Source organism: Crotalus tigris, unplaced genomic scaffold (genome assembly GCF_016545835.1).
Source record: "Crotalus tigris isolate CLP2741 ecotype Arizona unplaced genomic scaffold, ASM1654583v1 scf7180000018525.42219311030:4301911, whole genome shotgun sequence".
NCBI classification, from domain to species: domain Eukaryota; kingdom Metazoa; phylum Chordata; class Lepidosauria; order Squamata; family Viperidae; genus Crotalus; species Crotalus tigris.
This window is the reverse complement of record NW_024097057.1, coordinates 1,144,935-1,164,168: the sequence shown is the minus strand read 5'-3', so window position 1 is coordinate 1,164,168 and position 19,234 is coordinate 1,144,935. Positions and strand designations below refer to the sequence as shown.

The 19,234-nt window shown below is 42.1% G+C and overlaps 1 protein-coding gene across 2 annotated transcripts; it reads right to left on the bottom strand.

Annotated features, from left to right (window-relative positions):
- Positions 1-92: 92 nt before the first annotated feature.
- Positions 93-18,464, bottom strand: LOC120312595 (galanin receptor type 1-like). 2 transcript variants are annotated; one of them, XM_039353494.1, is made up of 4 exons: positions 17,445-18,464; positions 8,040-8,105; positions 1,479-1,742; positions 93-289 (listed from the first exon to the last, which is right to left on the bottom strand). In XM_039353494.1, exons 1-4 carry the CDS (start codon positions 18,132-18,134, stop codon positions 194-196), a joined length of 1,116 nt encoding a protein of 371 aa, XP_039209428.1. In that variant the 5' UTR covers positions 18,135-18,464; the 3' UTR covers positions 93-193. The 2 variants fall into 2 exon arrangements, with proteins under 2 accessions (XP_039209428.1, XP_039209429.1); XM_039353495.1 differs by having other exon boundaries at positions 93-1,742.
- Positions 18,465-19,234: the final 770 nt, after the last annotated feature.

Here is a 19,234-nt window from a genome sequence, read left to right as displayed (position 1 = left end):
TTTCTTTTCCAAGTCTGGATGTTCCCGCAGATACGTGAATCTCATCTCTATGAGATGTCTATAAAGACATTATTTGCTGGAGGGTTCTGTGAATTGTGCTCCACACATCAAGGTAGCAGCTGCCCAGCTTTTGAAGGGCTACTGGATAGACCACTTTCAGGGCATGGAGGGACTGCATTTGGTGTGGAAAACCTCAAATTGTGTCCTTTGTGCTGCATAAATTGACAGATTTCCAGCAGTTCCTAATTTCAGAGTACCCTGCAGTGCCTCTTTTATTGAGGGTGTTTCTCTATATTTTGTTTATATTCCAATGAATAGAGAGAGACAGAGAGAGAGGATAGTTGCAAATTAGAAAGCAGTAAGTAAAAGTTATTTCTTTCACAATAAAAACAACATAATGTACTTTTTCCAATTTAAGTTAGCTTGGGACTACACTATTCCTGAACCTACAATGCTCCTTAATGTTTCTAGATCTTCTGGTTGCAAAGAAATCTTTGAAAATGTTCAGGCAAAGAAAAGAGAGATGGCCGAAAGAATTTCAGATAGTCAGCAAAAAAAAAAGTTGCCGATTGCCCATCCTTTTGCTTTCCACAACCGAAGAATAAATTAACACATATCACTAAGAAGGGTGAAATCAATTTTACCAAGGAAGATAAATTTTGCAACCTTGCATAATGCACTGAGGGTTTTTGCTTTGGCACAAACTTCTTGAGACCTACACACAAAGCACCAACTGTCACACTAAACATCGAAATGCTTTCTGCGAGTTGAAAGGTTAGGGCTTGGTAGCAGCAATACTTGAGACAGCTTGCTGTACTGGTGTCTCCTTTTCACTGCCTTTTTCAGTAGCAAGCAGCAAATAAAAATTTGTACCTTCCAGAAAATTGGAACTTTCCCTTTAGGCATTATGAGAAACACTCATTGTCTCTCCTAAGCCATGAATGGACTAGTGCTGAAAAAGTCAAAGTGGTGCCAACAAAGAATGGGTAACATAACCATGGTGTGCATGATGGATAGGAAATATAACCATGGTGAAGATGAGAGATGGGCAATATAACCATGTTGAACATCATAAATGGATAATATAACTACGGTAAACATCAGAGATGGGTAATAGAACGCTGGCGAACCCTGGTGAACATATTACCCATGGTGGATGGGTAATATCACCATGGTGAACATCAGAGATGGGTCAAATAGCCATGTAAATATGAGACATGGGTCACTTAATTATGACGAACATGACTCATGAATAATATCACCCATAGTAAATATGATGGATGGGTAAAAAAGAGAGCTGGGTAATATCGCCTTGGTGAACATAACGAATGTTCAGGCCAGCTTTTCCAAGATGAACCATTTCTGAACATTTTTGTATAGTCGCCCATTTGCTGTTCTTCCTGTCCTACTTCAAGTCTTCCCTTTTATACATTGGTTGTGGAGTGAGTAGTGGAGAAATTCTCCATGCGAACTCTCACCAGCTTGTCAGCAGGGGCTGGCTGAAGGAGGAACTTGCACGTGAAGACTTGACGGCAGGCATTGCGGAAATTCTCCGAGAGGAAAGCGTAGATGATGGGGTTGATGCAGGAGTTCCCGTAGGCCAAGCAATGGGAGATGATGCGGAAGGTGAAGGAGATATTGTTCAGGGGGAACTGCCCAAATTCTGCCCACATTGTGATGATGTGGTGGGGGAGCCAGGAGATCAGAAAGACGGCAACAACCAGCAGGACGGTCTGGGCCGTCTGCAAGAAAGAAAGAGAAATTTTGGAGAGACAAACTGGGTGAACTGCAGCTTGTGCGGCATCGTTTTATTTTATTTTTTTACAAAGATGCCACATGCCAAGTTGTGTTTAACTATACGTCAAGCGATGGACAAGAGTCGGATTTCTGATATTCAACTATTGGCAACCTGGCAGCTATCAAGGGGGTAATTAACTTTTTTTAAAAGTTAATTTTAAAAAATGTAGTCCTTAAACGGGGCTTAGGACAGCTTGACAACAAACCTAATTTTATTTCTGCTACAGAGAATTTGGAGATTAATCTTGCAAATGATCTCACCCCTCAAATGAGCTTGAATGTTTTCATTTTGAACAAACACTCTTTTTTTCTTTCGGGATTTGTTTTAATTGTTCTTCTGCTATTTTAATTGTATTCCTGGCAATGCTTACAGTCCTGACATGAGGTAATCAAGAAATCACAATCTCTGTGTCATTCTCCCTCCCTCTCTTTCTCTCTCACACACACATACAGAGAAAGAGAGAAAAATTGAGTGTTGTGCAGTAGTAATGGTGTTGGATTAGAATTGAGGAGACTCCAGTTTTAATTCCTCCTCAACCAAAGAATTTCACTGGGTGATTTTGGGCCAGTCACTCCCTCACAAATCCACCTATTTTATTACATTGTAAGGAAAAATAGGAGAGAATGTTGGGTACCACAGCCTTAAAACCCTGAATTAATGAGAGGTAGGATAAAAACCTTAAAAAGTTATGGACAGTCGCTTACTAAGATTGGGTTCATGCAACATGCTTAAGCAGGTTGGTTTCACATCTAGCAGACTCTCACAGTGTGATAAATTCAATTACTGATAACTTGGGTTAGTTTTTTTTTACTTCTGGGTGTGAATCCAAGCTGTTCGCTTATTGTTTAATGCAACATTTCTCAACCTCCCCTGCAACTTTAAGATGTGTAGACAGGATGCTGAGTGTGGAATTCTGGGAACTGAAATCCACACATCTTAAAGTTGCTGAATATCAGAAACACTGGTTTAATGTATGATATGGTTTCCCCCAAATGGACTCATTTATTAACCAAGACTCTAAAGTAAGTTATCAGGACCTTGGAGAGTTCACATTCCCACTTCTACCAAAAGGATTACTAAGAGAGAGGAAAAAATGGGCTTACTGGGCTAAATAATGCTCCAAACTAAATTACTAAAAGGAGCCCTGGTGGCGCAGTGGTTAGAATGCAGTATTGCAGGCTAACTCTGTCCACAATCTGGAGTTTGATCCTGACTGGTTCAAGGTTGATTTAGCCTTTCATTTTCCGAGGTCAGTAAAATGAGGACCCACATTGTTGGGTGCACTACACTGACTTTGCAAGTCACTTAGAGAGGGCTGTAAAGCACTGTGAAGCGGTATATAAGTCTAAGGACTGTTGCTATGGCTACTGGAAGAGCACTATCCATACATTCAGATGGAACTGACTGCATTCACCCACACCGTGCAAAGTTAAATGAACCCAATTGCGGTTTATTTAGAGTAACCCCATTGCCTGCTTGGAGCTCATCCCCCATTTGCATTTGTGTCGTATGTTAGATGAAAATGTGGTGAGCTCATTTGCGGCTCACGCACGTGCTGCACACATATAGCCCTCGACAATTTGGAGAGGGGAGAAATTGAACATCCCTGTTCAATAGAAAGCTATTATCTGCAATGTCCTTTTTAACATTGCTTACTTTCTGGGAGCTCACAATTATGGTCAGGTCTTGATTTGATTCATCACCCAAACTTTACCGTGGAGCTACCAGCCCTACATTAGCACTTCCAGGACTAAAGTGCTATTGAAAATGCTCTAATTACATGGCTCTTGGTTATGTCCAGAAAGCAAAGTATTTTGTCCTGAATGCACTCAGTGGTTGGCTGGAGGGGTGAAAAAGCCCCAGAACCTCTGAGTCATTTGTTGAGTAGCTTTCAATGGCTCTGCCCTGAGATTTGTTTTGGAAACTCTGACTAAATAATTGCCACACAAATGACAAAGAGGAAGGGTGGGAGGTGATGGAGAAAGGGCACCCTTTGGAAGAGAATCAAGACACAGCAGCATCTTGGGCCAAATCAAAGTGTAATCTTGGCTAACAGACAAACCAAGCTGGCGTCCGCTGTGATTACTCCTCAAATTATGACTATTCATTCACTCCTCTTGGCCACTGTTTCAACCTTTTAGACATGCCTGTGAAAGAGCCTTCCGTCCCTAAAAATCTTTAAATCAAACTGCCAGCCAGAATATGCAATACTAGACTAAAGGGCAAACATTATCTGATGTTTGTAAATCCCTTCCTTGTTAGTGATTTGGAATTCATAGGCCACAATCCTGCCCTGGAAGATGACAGCATTGTCCAAGGGAGGCCATCTGTTTATGCCATATAAGCAGTGGTAGGATTAAGCCGGTTTGCTTCGGCAGAACCGGTAGCTAATTTTTTTGTTGCCCAGGCTCAGAACGGACGTCCAGAAGTGGCATCCACACAGAGATCCGGTTGTTCACATATTTGAATTTAAATCCCACCACTCCTTCCTTCCTTCCTTCCTTCCTTCCTTCCTTCCTTCCTTCCTTCCTTCCTTCCTTCCTTCCTTCCTTCCTTCCTTCCTGTGGTGGGATTCAGCCAGTTTGCACCACTTTGGCACAACCGGTAGCTAATTTTTTTGTTGCCCAGGCCCAGAATGGATGTCCGGAAGCAGCATCCACACAGAGAACCGGTTGTTCACCTATCGGAATCCCACCACTGCATATAAGCACTCCGTAATAGAACCAGCCAGCCCAGGTTTCTATCTTCAGCCCCTGCAATGATGAATTTAAACTTTTGGAAAGAAAACACGGGTTATAATAATAATAATAGTAGTAGTAGTAGTAGTAGTAGTAGTAGTAGTAAAGTTGGAAGGGACCTTGGAGGTCATCCAGTCCAACCCCCTGCTCAGGCAGGAAACCCTACACCATTTCGGACAAATGGCTGTCCAGTCTCTTCTTAAAAACTTCCCTGCAGTTTGTTATTGGGGAGGGAGAAAAGATGCAAAAAAGAAAAGAAGTTTTGGAAGAAAAGATTGGTTTTTCCCCCTTTTGTCCTCAACCTGATCTACTCTCTGTATCAGCCCTTCCTGCCTGAGTGATTTCAGACAAAGAAAATGGAAAGGTTTTACTACTCAACATGGCCTACAGACCCACTCTCGTCCCCGCACAAGCCAAAATGATCATGTGGGCTTTTCCCCACAATACCTCCTGATCCTAGCCTGTAGATAAAACAACACTGGGAATGAAGCTGTTGGTCTAAACCAGGGATAGGCAACCTTGGCTCTTTTATGATTCGTGGACTTCAACTCCCAGAATTCCTGAGCCAGCATGGCTCAGCTTGGAAACCTCTTTCTTTCCCCTCAGGAATTCTGGGAGTTGAAGTCCACGAGTCATAAAAGAGCCAAGGTGGCCTACCCCTGGACTAAACAGCCAGTCAGGTTTGAAAGCTGTCCGTTCAAACAGTAGCTCTGCAACCCTCCGACCTCGTGCTGCACCAATCAGAGTGAAACATTTCTTGCCAAATTCACCAGCCAACATCTTTTCCAATTAGCAAAGATCACTGTTGTTTTTCTGTTACACGCACATACACACACAAGCATAATTCTCACTGGCTTTTTAATTTTTAGGCACTCTGAATGGGAAATGAAGGAGACCATAATGTGAAGCTCTCCAATGGCAGACACCTTCTTGGAACTGCTGAAAAGTGTGTGTTGTGAGGATGGATGTTCCATATCCATTTTGCACTCTGATTCAGGTGACCGCCCCCCCAGGGCCCAGATAAGCTTCCCTGTGGCTTTAATGACTCTCAGAAAGAGTGCTAACGACGAGATGACTGCAAGGAACACAAACCCTTCCATCCTCCATCATTCAAGTCAGAACTGAAGAAGCTTCTTCGACGAGAAGTGAAACGTTTTCAAGGAAAAACAAAGCGCAGTTGCCTTATGAAGGAATCACCTCTGGGCCAACCACGAGCTGGAGGACTGACAATCTCCACAGACAACTACTTGGGTGAGCCAATCTAGTCACAATTATACCTGTTAGAGTTAAATGTAAAAACCCAGCATTAAGCCCCATTTATATCCATCAATATGATATAATTATCCTATGGCTGAGCATAATATTATAGAAGCAGGAACTAAACAGCTAATGGCCCAAGGAAAGTACAGTATTTCAGCCAAAAAAATAATAATGCTTTTGATGGAAAACTGATTTGCTCTCTAATACATATACAAGAGCAAATTATTTTAAATTATATCAGTCGTCAAATAGCAGGAGTATCTGAGTTTCCTGTTTTTCTTAAAAAAAAAAAAAAAAAAGTATGTCTGGCAGCCGAAGAAATCCAGACTGGAAGAAGGAGATCTCCTTGGAATTATCGCCTGCCTCGGTCACTTTGACGGGTGTTTTGGACTTTCAGTAATTTTGTTCTTGGTGAGAAACAGACTCAAGGCAGCTGCTACTGTGCACTCTAATCATCATTTTGCAGATGAGATAGAAGTAGTCCTTGACTTACAACCACTTGTTTATCGCCCTATGACCCTTTTCCACACTGATGACCATTGTAGCATCCCCACAGTTAGTTATGTGATCAAAATCTGGATACTTGATAACTGGCTCATATTTATGACGGTTGCCATGTCCCAGGTCATGTGATCACCTTTGGCAACCGTCTAACATGCAAAGTCAATGGAGAAGCCAGATTCACTTAACAACCATGTTACTTAACAACCAACTTACAAATCCTGGGTCCACAGACTATCCTCATCTACAGAATCTGGGTAAACGTACATTCTATATATGTAGTAAAATGTATCATGACATCAGAAAGGACTGGAATAAGAGTAAGACCATTACCAAGTCCACAAAAGGCCACAAGGTAGAGCAAGTTTTGAAGTAATTCTTCATTAGAGTTTTTAACAGAAAAAAGGTAAATTAAGATAAGGGAGACAAAGAAACAGCATCTGCATGTAATTTTAATAATAAAACTGTTTCTAGCTTTCTATCTACGGATACAGATAGTCCTGTATGGCTTTCAGAAGTACAAAAACTGCTTTTGGAATCATTTTACCCAACAGGAATACTTGTGGGAAGGGTGTACATGTTTAAAAAGTTAAGATAGAGATTATAAACATGCAAACAAAGCTCTGTATCTTTTTAATATATTCCTTCAAGCGCGATGCATATTAAAAGTTGCTCTCAGTTCCTAAAATTGTTAGTCTGAAGCAACCAACAAATACGTCCTCCACTCAACTCCTTGCAATTTTAAAAATCAAAAAAATTAATTTGGAACTGTACTATTATTTATAACTGTATGTTTGTCTTCCTTATGGCAGTATTTCAAATTAACACTGGGTTTCCTTGTAACATTTGGTGAATAAAGGATGATAAACTGATTTTAAAAAAACCCTTATTTGGAAACACATTTGCCTGGGCTAAGAACTTTGATCAAACACGGTCATCTTGCTAATTGGTTGTGAAACAGCAAAACAGCAGTTCACAGAAATTTTAAATATGCACAGCATGAAAACGCTCAACCTTAAATGCCTGCAAGACCGTTGGCTTGCTGTCAGGAAAAAAAAAATATTGCTAGTTATCGCCCTCCATGAGTTTCTTACATGAAATTCAGTTCTACCACCTTCCGAAAAGGGAGTTACGCATTTATTTGTTTGTTTCTTTGTTTCTATCCCGCTTTAATTATTTTTTGCAAATAACGCAAAGTGGCAAACATATCCAACACACCTTCCTCTTGTTATTTTCCCTACAACAACAATCTTGTTAGGTGGGTTTTGTTGCAAGAGAGAGGGAAGGGTCCAAAGTCACCCAGCTGGCTTTCACGGCTTAAGGCAGGACTTGAACTCATGGTCTTCTGCTTTCAGGTCTGGTGCGTTAATCACTAAATCAGATTGGTTCAACCAGGGTTCAATTTTTTTATATGCTGACATATAACAGACAGAATCTTGCCGGACTAAATGCTTACTACTCTCACCCTAATGAATCTATCCTAGGGGGTGGCTATTTGAATCTTCTTTATCTCCTATCCATCTCTGGGCTGGTCTCTCTCTTGTCTCCCCCTCCCTCTTTCTAGAATATGTTCCCTCCTTTCTGGGAAACTGCCACCTCATTGTTGTCCTTCACACCAGCTCCCCCCACCCCCGCGGGCATCATCTCTCATAGAAACAGATGTACCACATTTTGATTACTTTTGTAAAACACAACATATCTTCTCCGTCTACAATGCTTAGTAATTGCTGTTGGGCATTTACCTTTCTCTTTGATCTTTCTGACTTCCTGGAAATATTCTTCACTTTTTTATGAAGGTGATATAAAACCTACAACGAGAAAGAACAAAAGAAACTGTTACCTCATTTCAGAAAATATCAGTTTTCCTCAGCCCATTGCTGGTGTTTGCAAGAGAACAACGAATCTTCTCCCTTAATTTGATCGGGCTTCAAATGAGATCATTGCAACCCCTTGCTTTTTTTTTTTTATAGCCTCTTGGGTGTTTTTAAGAAACGGCACTCCATAATAGCTATCTATATATTACTAGAACTCTTCTGTCTGTTTGTCTGTCTGTAACCTTCACCTGGGCAAAATGGAGCCTCATAGGGCAACCTTTTTTTTTTAAAAAAAAAAAAAAACAGGTCGCTGTAATGGGCTAATGTAGGGGAAGAAATAGCAGAACTTGGAGGGTGGAGTTGAAAGAGGGGTCATCCTAAAATGAGGGTGAAGGTTTGACCTCCGAGTTTGTGACCTTTTTCAGTATCTTTAGTGCTCTTTTCTCCTTCTGGCTCAATTTCGTTTTGTCTGTTGCACTGCACGTTGGAGATGATTCTTTGTCTGATGTCTTCTTGTGTTTCGTGGTCCGGATTGTATGTTTTTAGAATGGGTTTGAGACTGGCGAGGAATTCAGCATCTTTGCGGTTGAAATTGAGGCCGTGTGTGAGGACGGTCTTTTCACCATCAATCAATCAGAATACATTTGGAAGGGACATTGGAGGTCTTCCAGTCCAGCCCCCTGCTCAAGCAGGAGTCCCTATATCATTTCAGGCAAGTGGCTGTCCAGTCTCTTCTTAAAAACCTCCAGTGATGGAACTCCCACAACTTCTGAAGGCAAGCTGTTCCACTGGTTGATTATCCTCACTGTTTGGAAGTTTCTCCTTAATTCCAGGTTGCTTCTCTCCTTGAGTAGTTTTCATCCGTTGTTTCTTGTCCTGCCTTCTAGATAAAAGTCTGCTGGATAGATTTCTGATCCATAGTTTTGAATTGCCGTCTTGTGATTTTGGGGTGATGGTATTAGTTTCTGTTGTAGTGAGTTGCGTTTTTGGATTTGTATTTTGTTGGCATTCCTGTGGATTGTGCATTCTGAAGTGTCTGTCTGTCCTATGGAGTTGAGGCATATGGTTTTTTTGTTCATGTATAATGTGTTGGTGTTTTTCCATAAGCTCAGAGAATGAACTTCACCCTCATTCTATACCTGAGCTATCGATATTTCAAATCAACCTAGAATCTCTACATAGCCACAAATGAACTAACTTCAACCCCTCTTGAATTCTGTTGACCTTTATCTAATTTATAGCAGGTTGGTTAAGAATATTCTCGTGCATAGGCATGGATAACAGTAAATTAGTTTAATTGGACCTTCACACGTGGACCTGATCCATCGTGCCTGATACTAGCTTACATGTTCGAAATCCAGGCCCCATTTTGTGGGATTGAAATTTCAGGAATCTTCAGACCACTTCTACAGTACTGACAAAATTATGGCCGTTGAAGCACTACCACGCCACCCTGCAGCCCCGCCATGCCAATGTAGTCAGCCATGGTCATGGGATCATGATTTATGACACTCCCTGCCACCTTCCCACAAGCAAAATCATTGGGGAAGCCAGCAGGAAGTCAAAACTTGTTCCCATTGCGCCTCCTTTTTTGCCTGCTCATCATCATTCTGTTTATTGGTTTAGGTAAGGAAATATTTCTGAAACAATGAACAAACTGTTCATAGGTTGTCTGGAATATACATACTTTTCTTCTGTTCAGTCATGTCTGATTCTCACAGATTGCCTGGACTAGACCTGCAGTTTTCTTGGCAAGGTTTGTTGGAAGTGGTTGGCCATTGTATTCTTCCTAGAGCTGAAAGAAAGTGATTGACCCATGGTCTTATGGTCTCCTGGTTTTGTAGCCTGATGCTTTATCCATTACAGCAAACTACACAATATACTAAATGCTTAATTAAAATGCTAATTGTACAGGAGAAAGGAAGAGAAGGGAAGGGAAGGGAAATTTTGAAGCTGGGCAAATACAACCACTAAATCTTGGACCACATTAGTTCAACATTTTGTGTAAATCCATCTAACAAGTTGATGGCCGTCACCTTAGATCACTGTTCAGCTTCAGGGAAGTTACATCTGTCAAGAGCCACTAATCTTAATGGAATTGTTTTATCTCCTGTTTGAAAGGCATCGTATTTCTGTGACTCAGGGTTGACATAACATTGCGCTAATTAACCTGCATCTGTTTTGTTTATGCAAAGGGATGCTTCTCCCTACCTCCATTTGCAAAAGAGGCCTCTGCAGTGAAGTCTGGCCTTGAAAAGCAAAAGCAAAAAATAAAATAAAATTACTCTCTATTACTTCAAACTTAGCTCTATGTCACCTTTCTAAATGGTGTTTGTTAGGGCATTTTGCTGCTCGTTAAAATCATGGAAGTTTTTAAAAAGTAGGGTTGTTTGTGTATAAGTGAGAAAAAAGCAAGTTGATCTCTCTCTCTCTCTTTCTCTCTCTCTCTCTCCAGTGCTGACTCCCTCAACCTCCAATCTGCTATTTACATTTGAAGAAGCACAGTGAAAACATTAACTGCATTCAGGTAATTAATACCATTTAGGCCTAAATGATCCGTTGCTGAGAAGCAACCACAAGCAAAGAGATCTTGCCTGGGATTTGACGCTTGCAGATGGTAAAGGCTACTTAGTTAGGGGACCAGCCAAGAACCAGCTTGGTGTAAGGGTTAAAAGTGCTGGATTAGAACGTAGGAGGCCACAGGAGTTAGCCCTGCTTAAGCCCAGAAGCCAGCTGGGTGACTTTGGGCCACGCCCTCTTTCTTGGCCCTAGCCCCAACCTTTTGGGCACCAGGGACCGGTTCAGTGGTTTTTTCACGGATTGGAAGGGATGTGGTTTCGTGTGTTGCCTGCATCCCACAGATAGTAATAGTAGTAAAGTTGGAAGGGACCTTGGAGGTCATCTAGTCCAACCCCCTCCTCAGGCAATTAACCCTATACCATTTCGTACAAATGGCTGTCCAGTCTCTTCTTAAAAACTTCCAGTGTTGGAGCATTCACCGCTTCTGGAGGCAGGTGGTTCCACTGGTTAATTGTTCTCAGTGTCAGGAAATTCTTCCTTAGTTCCAGGTTGCTTCTCTCCTTGGTTAGTTTCCACCCGTTGCTTCTTGTCCTGCCCTCAGGTGCTTTGGAGAATAGCTTGATTCCCTCTTCTTTATGGCAGCCCCTGAGATATTGGAAGACTGCTATCATGTCCCCCCTCGTCCTTCTCTTCTTTAAACTAGACATACCCAATTCTAGCAACCGTCCCTTATATGTTTTAGCCTCCAGTCCCCTAATCAACTTTGTTGCTCTTCTCTGTGACTCTTTCTAGAGTCTCAACATCTTTTTTACATCGTGGTGACCAAAACTGGATGCAGGATTCCAAGTGTGGCCTTACCAAGGCATTGAAGAGTGGTATTAATACTTCACGTGATTAATGAGGCCTCCTTTGTTTGCATAGTTTTGGGCATGCTGCGGACCAGTGCTGGTCCACAGATTGGGGGTTGGGGACCCCTGTCCTAGGCAAACCAGCTTGGTCTAATGGTGAAGGCATCAAGCTAAGAAACTTTGTAGGAGATTGTATGCTCCAGTTCTGCCTTAGCCCTGAAAGCCGGTCGGTTGACTTGGGCCAATCACTAGGAGAAAGTGAGTTCATGAGAGCTTAGCCGTGAGAGCCAGCTGGCTGATTTTGGATCACTCTCTTTCTCTGTCTCAGCCCAACTCAACAAGCAGGATTGTTGTGAGGAAAATCGGAGGACGAAGGAGTATTAGATAGGTTCGCTGCCTTGAGTTGTTGATAAAAATAATGATGGTGGGATATAAATTAAATAAAGAAGTGAATAGAACCACCTCCGAGCTCTTACCAAGACAACTGCAGGGACTTGTCCATGCAGCTGATAGGAGTCAAGGAGCCCCATTGTTGTACTTAAGTTAAAATGATCCGAAAAAAACAGAAAGACAAAACATTTAAATGATGTTCAAATCCTGAAAGATTCCTGGGTCCAAGAATCCTAAAATCTTACATGAGTTTTCATCAATGTCCTTCTTTTTACCCACAATGCTTAGTGTTACATTTCTTAACATGCTGCACTAAATTCTTAGACATTGGTGACTTGATGGCCCATAACACCAAATAGTTGATCTGCAGGACCATCTTTCTCCTGTGTAAATGAGGACCACTGATCATTTTTTGTGCACTGTAATTCCAGACTTGTTCACCCACGCTCAACTGTTATTTATTTTTTACACAAGGTCACCAGTAGAATGGAAAAAGGATGGCTCCTTTTTTAAAAAAAAAAAAAAATTGAAATTGTAGACTTGTGAAAGGATGCTGCTGCTTTCTCCTTCCAGACATCAAGCTATTGCATATATGACTGGTTTCCCCCAATTTTATGTTTTTCTAAATGTTGATTTAGCATTTCTGGAAAATTTTACATCTTTACATCTTATTTTGAAATGGATATGTCATGCCTCAAATATTTAGTTTTGCAAGCTTCTTATTTTTTCAGTGCTACCTTTTCTGGACAGGGCAAAACCCCACACTAGCTAGCAGCAAAGAGAAAAGTTTGATTTTGTAGCCTAGATATGATACCTTTAGCAATACTACATATGGAGAATTTGCTTTTGTTTATGTCAATGTCCAGTGTCAATCCTGTCTTAAAAAGCTATTCCCAAACTTCAGCATGGAGACAACACTGCCCCTTGAAATGGCCTCTATTGTTGAACTTAAAGTAAGTAATCTTAAAAAAACAGAAAGACAAGACGTTTAAAAGATGTTAAAATCTTGAAAAAGTCTTGAAACCTTGTCCAAGAATCCTTTGCATGAGTTCTTATCAATGTCCTTCTTTTTACCCCAGTACTGTTTTTGGTGTGAAAGTTCTCTAAGTGACTTGAGAAACGATGTAGGTGACTACATGAAAATAATTTAAACAGGTGCCTGAGTGAGCCTGGATCTGGGTAAGATTTAGGAATCTAATTTAAGGTTAATTGACGTCTTTTTGATGGTTCTCTTGCGTTAACCACTCATTGGTCCTATTAAGTATGTTATAGGAATACAGCCGACATCAGCAGCATCAGTGGCCCTTGCCATATGCAACTTTTTTTCTCTGTTATTGTAAACACCAGTTGAGCATTTATTTTCAGGAGTTTGTAATTTACGTAAGATTGTCTAATTCTGTAGGCAATATTTTATCTATTTTTTTTAAAAAAAATCGGTAAAACTATTAAGAGGAGAAAAAGTGTATCCTGTTCTCTAACGAAATTTAGATTAACCTTTTGAAAACAGAGTTACTGCACTACTGTAACCAAGCAATGAATGTACTTAACCATTAAATCTCGGAGACTAAAGTACTTATGTCAGTTAATTAAAAGAAAATGCATCTATTAACGATAGCATTTGTTATCTCCCTTGCTGGCGGGCTGACTCAAAACTGTGACGCAGAAGGAAAACATTTGAATTCCTAAGTTACTACTGAGGCTGGAAGGAAATTGGAAGTTTACTGCATTTAGTTTAAGGCCCTCTGCTAAAGAAGGGTTCATAGAGGCCATTTTTCCTAAACCATCCCTTTCCTTTAGATACAGAGCCAACCCTGGCCTGGGAAAGCAAGGAGGGAAGGAATGATGTCGTATATGCCATAATGTCATCAAGCAAATGACACAAATCATGTCATTATGGAAACACATAATCCATACGATTGATGTAGTGTTATCATGATGCATCTGACATCACTGAAGCTATTACCAAATCAGGAGTGTTGGTGTTACAGTCTTGACCACTGAAAAACTGAGCTGATTTATTTCTGTCTCAGTGGCCATGTGATTGAATGCTCCAAAACTGATTTACTTTTTCTGTTTGAGGGGAAGGGGGGAGGTTTTCCACCTTGGTTTCCTGTTGGAGGGAACCCTTCCTTCCTTCTTCCCTTCCTCCTTCCCTCCCTCCCTTCTTCTCTCTCTTCTTTCTTTCCTTCCCTACTTCCTTCCTGCCTACCTGTCTCCCTTCTCCTTCCCATCTCCTTTCTTTCTCCCTCCCTCCCTTTATTCCTTCCTTCCTTCCTTTCTTTCTTCCTTCCTTTCTTTCTTTCTTCCTCCCTTCCTCCCTTCCTCCTTTCCCCTCTCTCTTCTTTCCTTCCTTCCTTCTTTCCTTCCTGCCTGCCTATCTCCCTTCTTCTTCCCATCTCCTTTCTTCCTCCCTCTCCCTTTATTCTTTCCTTCCTTCCTCCCTTCCTCCTTCCCTCCCTTCCTTCCTCTCTCTCTTCTTCCCTTCCTTCTTTCCTTCCTTCCTACCTGCCTGTCTCCCTTCTCCTTCCCATCTCCTTTCTCCCTCCCTTTATTCCTCCCTCCCTTTATTCCTCCCTCCCTCCCTTCCGTCCTTCCTTCCTTCCTTCCTTCTGGTTTATGAACTGCAGGTTCCATTAATGGAATACTGATTTGATAGCTTTGCAGACTTCCCTGCCCCCATGATCCAGATAAACCAACAGGTTAAAATTGATGGGAGTTTAAGACCAATGGTATCCTGGAACAAGGGGATACCAGGCACTTCCTGGAGAAAATGGACAGGAACTCCCATAAAGAAGACCTTTGACCTAGTTAACAACAGTGTGTGCTGTGTTACATTCAGAGATTTGATTGTTTGAACACACTTTGGAAACAGGCTTTACAGTTTGATGATCGCGAAATTGATTTATAAAGTAGTTAGGTGCTCTTGGGCTTATGGAGAAGATTGATAGAACAGCATGTTGCTTATTAGATTTACATTCAACCTTTCACCAAGAGGGAAGGACAATGCTTATATAGTCTACCCTGCCAATTTTCCTGAGTATTAGGAAGGACTGAGGCAGGAAGAGAAGCTGAAGCAAAGCCATCAACTGCAAAAGGAATGAGAGACAACCTTAATATGAAAGAATCATTAAGGAGACAGTTGGAGAAACAATTCCATAATCCAGAGGGAGAAGCAAAGGTGAGAAAGAAAGTCAAAATAACCCCACCTTGATTCTGCTAGTTTAAGAGAAGATAAACTTGAAGAACTTTTCAAGATTGGTATCAGCTCTTCAACGCTTGGCCAGGTCAAAAAACAGACATGGTAGGGAGGTAAGTGAGAAGTGGAGTAAGTTTAATGTCTTTTCCTTTCTTCTAGCACTGCTCTCCAAGCTTAGCAACTTTAAGACTTGTGGACTTCAACTCCCAGAATTCTGAACATCTGGCCAAGTTTGAAGACCCTTGTTCTAGCACAGTGGTTCTCAATCTTTTTAATGCCGTGACCCCCCAACCGGTCGTAAGTCGAGGACTATTCAACTGGTCATAAGTTGAGGACTACTCAACTGGTGCAGCACCGTTTGCAGACTGGGGCTTTTGGCGGGCTCAGCAGGGCAGAGACAGCCTGGACAATTCCTATTGGCTTTTGAAAGCCAATAGAATTAGACTCTATTCAAGAGAATCTATTCTATTGGCTTTCAAAAGCCAATAGAATAAAAGGGAGTAGCACAGCTAAGGAAAAAGAGGTGGAAAATGGCGGACTGCATTGTTTAGCGACCCCCGTGAAATGGTCGTTCGACCCCAAATGGGGTCCCGACCCACAGGTTGAGAACCACTGTTCTAGCACTAACAAATTTCTTAAGCAAGGAAGTATCCACTTTTCCTACATGATTCATACCAATAGACATTCATGGCATCTTAGTCTGGGAAAGAGCAGGTGCCAGTATCAAGAAGAGAAACTCCCTCTCCATGAGTGGCTACTTATGTTGCTTAGAAAACGGCTTACAACCATTTGCAAAGAAATAAGTTCCACTTTTTAGAGAAAATGAGGCCTCTATCAAGAACTATTGGAACTGTGTCAAGTAAACATCTGTATTAGCCTAAAACAACCCATTCCCACAAATTAAATATTAACCTTGATCACAAGAAGAAGAAGAAAATCAATTAGAGGGAATTAGAGTAAAATGAGAAGGACGGGTTTGCATTTCATCAAATGATAATCACATGAACAAATAGCATTATTTCCATCATCTGCTTATCATCTGGGTATGTTCAGATTTTCTTTCCCCAGGTTTCCAAATGTTAAAAATTGTTTCTTGGATAATATGATTCTGGATTTTAAAACTAAGAAGGGGTCTCTTTTGCTCTTTCTGGCTTTAATTCTGTTACTTTGGTGTGTATGTATGGGCGTAGATGTAAGAAGAAATCATAGTGGTGAAATTCTGGCAAGACATTTAGGAAAGGAAAGATGGAATTTAGATTCAGAAGCTGCCTGTCTGTTACCAAGGTCAGTTTAGACTTGTGAATTTGTCTAGTTTTCAGCACAAACCTAGCAAGACCATTGGAGTGAGGTGAGTGTGTAGCTCAGCGGTAGAATAGATTTCATATCATGTGGAAATTCCCAGATTCAGTGGATATGAAACCCCCAGACTGTCATCTATCATTCATATGCATAGATGAATGGCCTATGTTAATGATTAGATTTGTACATCATACTATACCCAAGTTTAGTTTAAACAGTGTTGGAAATAACCACTTTGGCTGGGGCTACACAGTACACTAAGCTATATGTTTACAATCCACAAGAGGTGAGATGCACTCAATTCAAGCCCAATGTTATGAGTAATGATCTGGCTTAGCTTAAGGTATGACCCGACCTGAAAGAAGAGCAAGAAAGATTATCAGGGGGCTGGAGGCTAAAATATATAAAGAACAGCTGCTGGAATTGGGTATATCTAGTTTAATGAAAAGATGGACTAGGAATGATATGATAGCACTGTTCCAATATCTCAGGGGTTGCCACAGAGAAGAGGGAGTCAAGCTATTGTCCAAAGCACCTTAGGGCAGGACAAGAAGCAATGGATGGAAAATAAGGAGAAGCAACCTAGAACTAATAAGAAATTTTCTAACAGTGAGAACAATTAACCAGTGGAATAGCTTGCCTTCAGAAGTTGTGGGTGCTCCAAGATTGGAGGTTTTTAAGAAGAGATTGGACAACCATTTGCCTGAAATGGTATAGGGCTTCCTGCCTGAGCAGAAGGTTAGACTGAAAGACCTCCAATGTCCCTTCCATCTCTGTTATTCTATTCTATTCTAAAGTGATTTGACGGTGGGCTTCTTGTGTCAAATGACCAGAGGATTTAACTCATCCTTGCTTTCCTCTTAGTTCAAGTCATGTATGGATGCTCAGGTATCAATTAATGACAAGAGAGTATCTTATGTGCATGCCTGGGAGAAGTATACCATTGTGCTCCAAATCTTTCTCTAGCAAACAAAGAACTCCTGGAATTGAGCCGGGCTGGCTTAAACTGAGAGCCTGGCTGTGCCAACTTGAAAATGCCTACCTCCCATCTCCATCCCCTCTTGCCCCATTGGTACCCACCTTGGTGTAGCAGCATGTGATGAGCACCAGAGGTAGCAGATAACCCACCACGAAGATGGTCACCTTGTATATCTGCTTGGCTCCTGGATTGCCAGGCCAGTGTTCCCAGCAGAAGGAGCTGTTGGGTGCCTGCTGGTGCCCGCTTAAAAGTTCCTGGTGCTCAGCCACCGGGATGGCAAAGAGGAGAGAGAGGAACCAGATGGCGCCCACCCCAAGAGTGGCATTACGTTTGCTCCGAATGCACAGGGAGCGCTTGGCGTGCACCACAGCAATGTACCGGTCCACTGACATGGCCACCAAGGTGAAGATGCTGACAAGCATGGTGGCCATGACGAGATAGTGCACCCACTTACAGAAAAAGGCTCCAAAGATCCACTCTGGCAGGGAGTAGATGGTGGCCTGGAATGGGACACAGAAGAGAAGGAAGGAGAAGTCTGCAATGCTCAAGTTGAGGATGAAAATGTTGGTGGCACTGCGGGATGGGCGTCCACCTGGTGGGAGACGGCCAAGCACCACCAGCACCAGTGTGTTCCCCACCATCCCCAGTAGAAAGATCAGTCCAAACAGCACGGGGATAATCACTGTCTCTGGTCCAGCTCCCGTCATGCTTGGCCAACAAGTAGAAGCATTGGCTTGCTTGAAAACCATATCAGTGGTGCAAAAGGTGACATTGGTGGCTACCTCCTCCATAGGGGCTCTCTCCAGGGGAGGTGGCCCCACTTTGGGGGGATGTTTCCAGGAAAACAATGGACCTGTATGTTTCGCCTACAAATTGTGAAAGTTGTTGATCCAAGCTTCTCCACCCACCCACCCCCTGGATGGAGATCTGATGGGTTCTATATGCTGGCTCTGTCTTGAAAGATCTTCTCCATGGTGATCAGTAGAAGCATTTCATTCAAACGTTCCCAGCAACTGAGTAGGCATCTTGAAGACTTGCTTTCCTCTGGTTGTTGCCAAGATCCATCAACTGGAGTCTCTCTGTTGATCAAGCCTTGGAGATAGAGAGAGGGCTGCTTTAAGCTGCTTCCAGCAATGCTGCCGAGAAAGCTTGTGAGCTGGGCTGAGAGCAGCTGGCTGAGATTTCCAGCTCCTCCTTTTTTCACTCTCTAGCTTGAGGGGGGGGAGACGGCTTTTTCTAAGCAAACACAACACATGAGTTTTCACACAAGATGCTTGAAAGCCTTGTTTTCTCCCCGTGCTTCCGGGTCTCTGGTGCAAATCAAAACCCACTGCTAAAACTTTGTTCTGCCCTGCCATATGCATCCTTTAAAATAGATTAAAATAATAGAGTGGGAAGGGACATTGGAGGTCTTCTAGTCCAACCCCCTGCACAGGCAGGAAACTCTATACCCTTTCAGACAAATGGTTGTCCAATCTCTTCTTAAAAACTTCCAGTGTTGAAGCATTCACAACTTCTGGAGGCAAGTCGTTCCACTGCTTAATTGTTCTAACTGTCAGGAAATTTCTTCTTAGTTCTAGGTTGCTTCTCTCCTTGGTGAGTTTCCATCCGTTACTTCTTCTCCTGCCCCAACCTGTTTATTTAGTGGAGCTCAAGAAGGGTGGGTTGCCCAGGATCTGAATGCCTTGATCCTGTGACTGGATTCACACATTAAGCCAAATGTGGTTTAAATGACCTTGGATTGGTGTGCAGTTACAATTCAATGGTCACTTTTGGAAGGGGGGGGGGGAAAGGACTACCCTGGAATCTGCGGGAGGCTCGCCTCACTCTAGGGATGTGCTCCTCTAGGTTAAGACGTATAAACTGACGATCCCCAATGCTCCTGTCCAGT

Excerpts from the sequence above, each read along its gene's own strand:
- LOC120312595 (XM_039353494.1), bottom strand. The coding sequence starts at position 18,134 with ATGGAGGAGGTAGCCACCAATGTCACCTTTTGCACCACTGATATGGTT. Across the intron at positions 8,106-17,444 it reads TCACATGCTGCTACACCAAG|GTTTTATATCACCTTCATAA; the intron begins GTGGGTACCAAT and ends TTCTCGTTGTAG. Across the intron at positions 1,743-8,039 it reads CAGAAAGATCAAAGAGAAAG|ACGGCCCAGACCGTCCTGCT; the intron begins GTAAATGCCCAA and ends TCTTTCTTGCAG.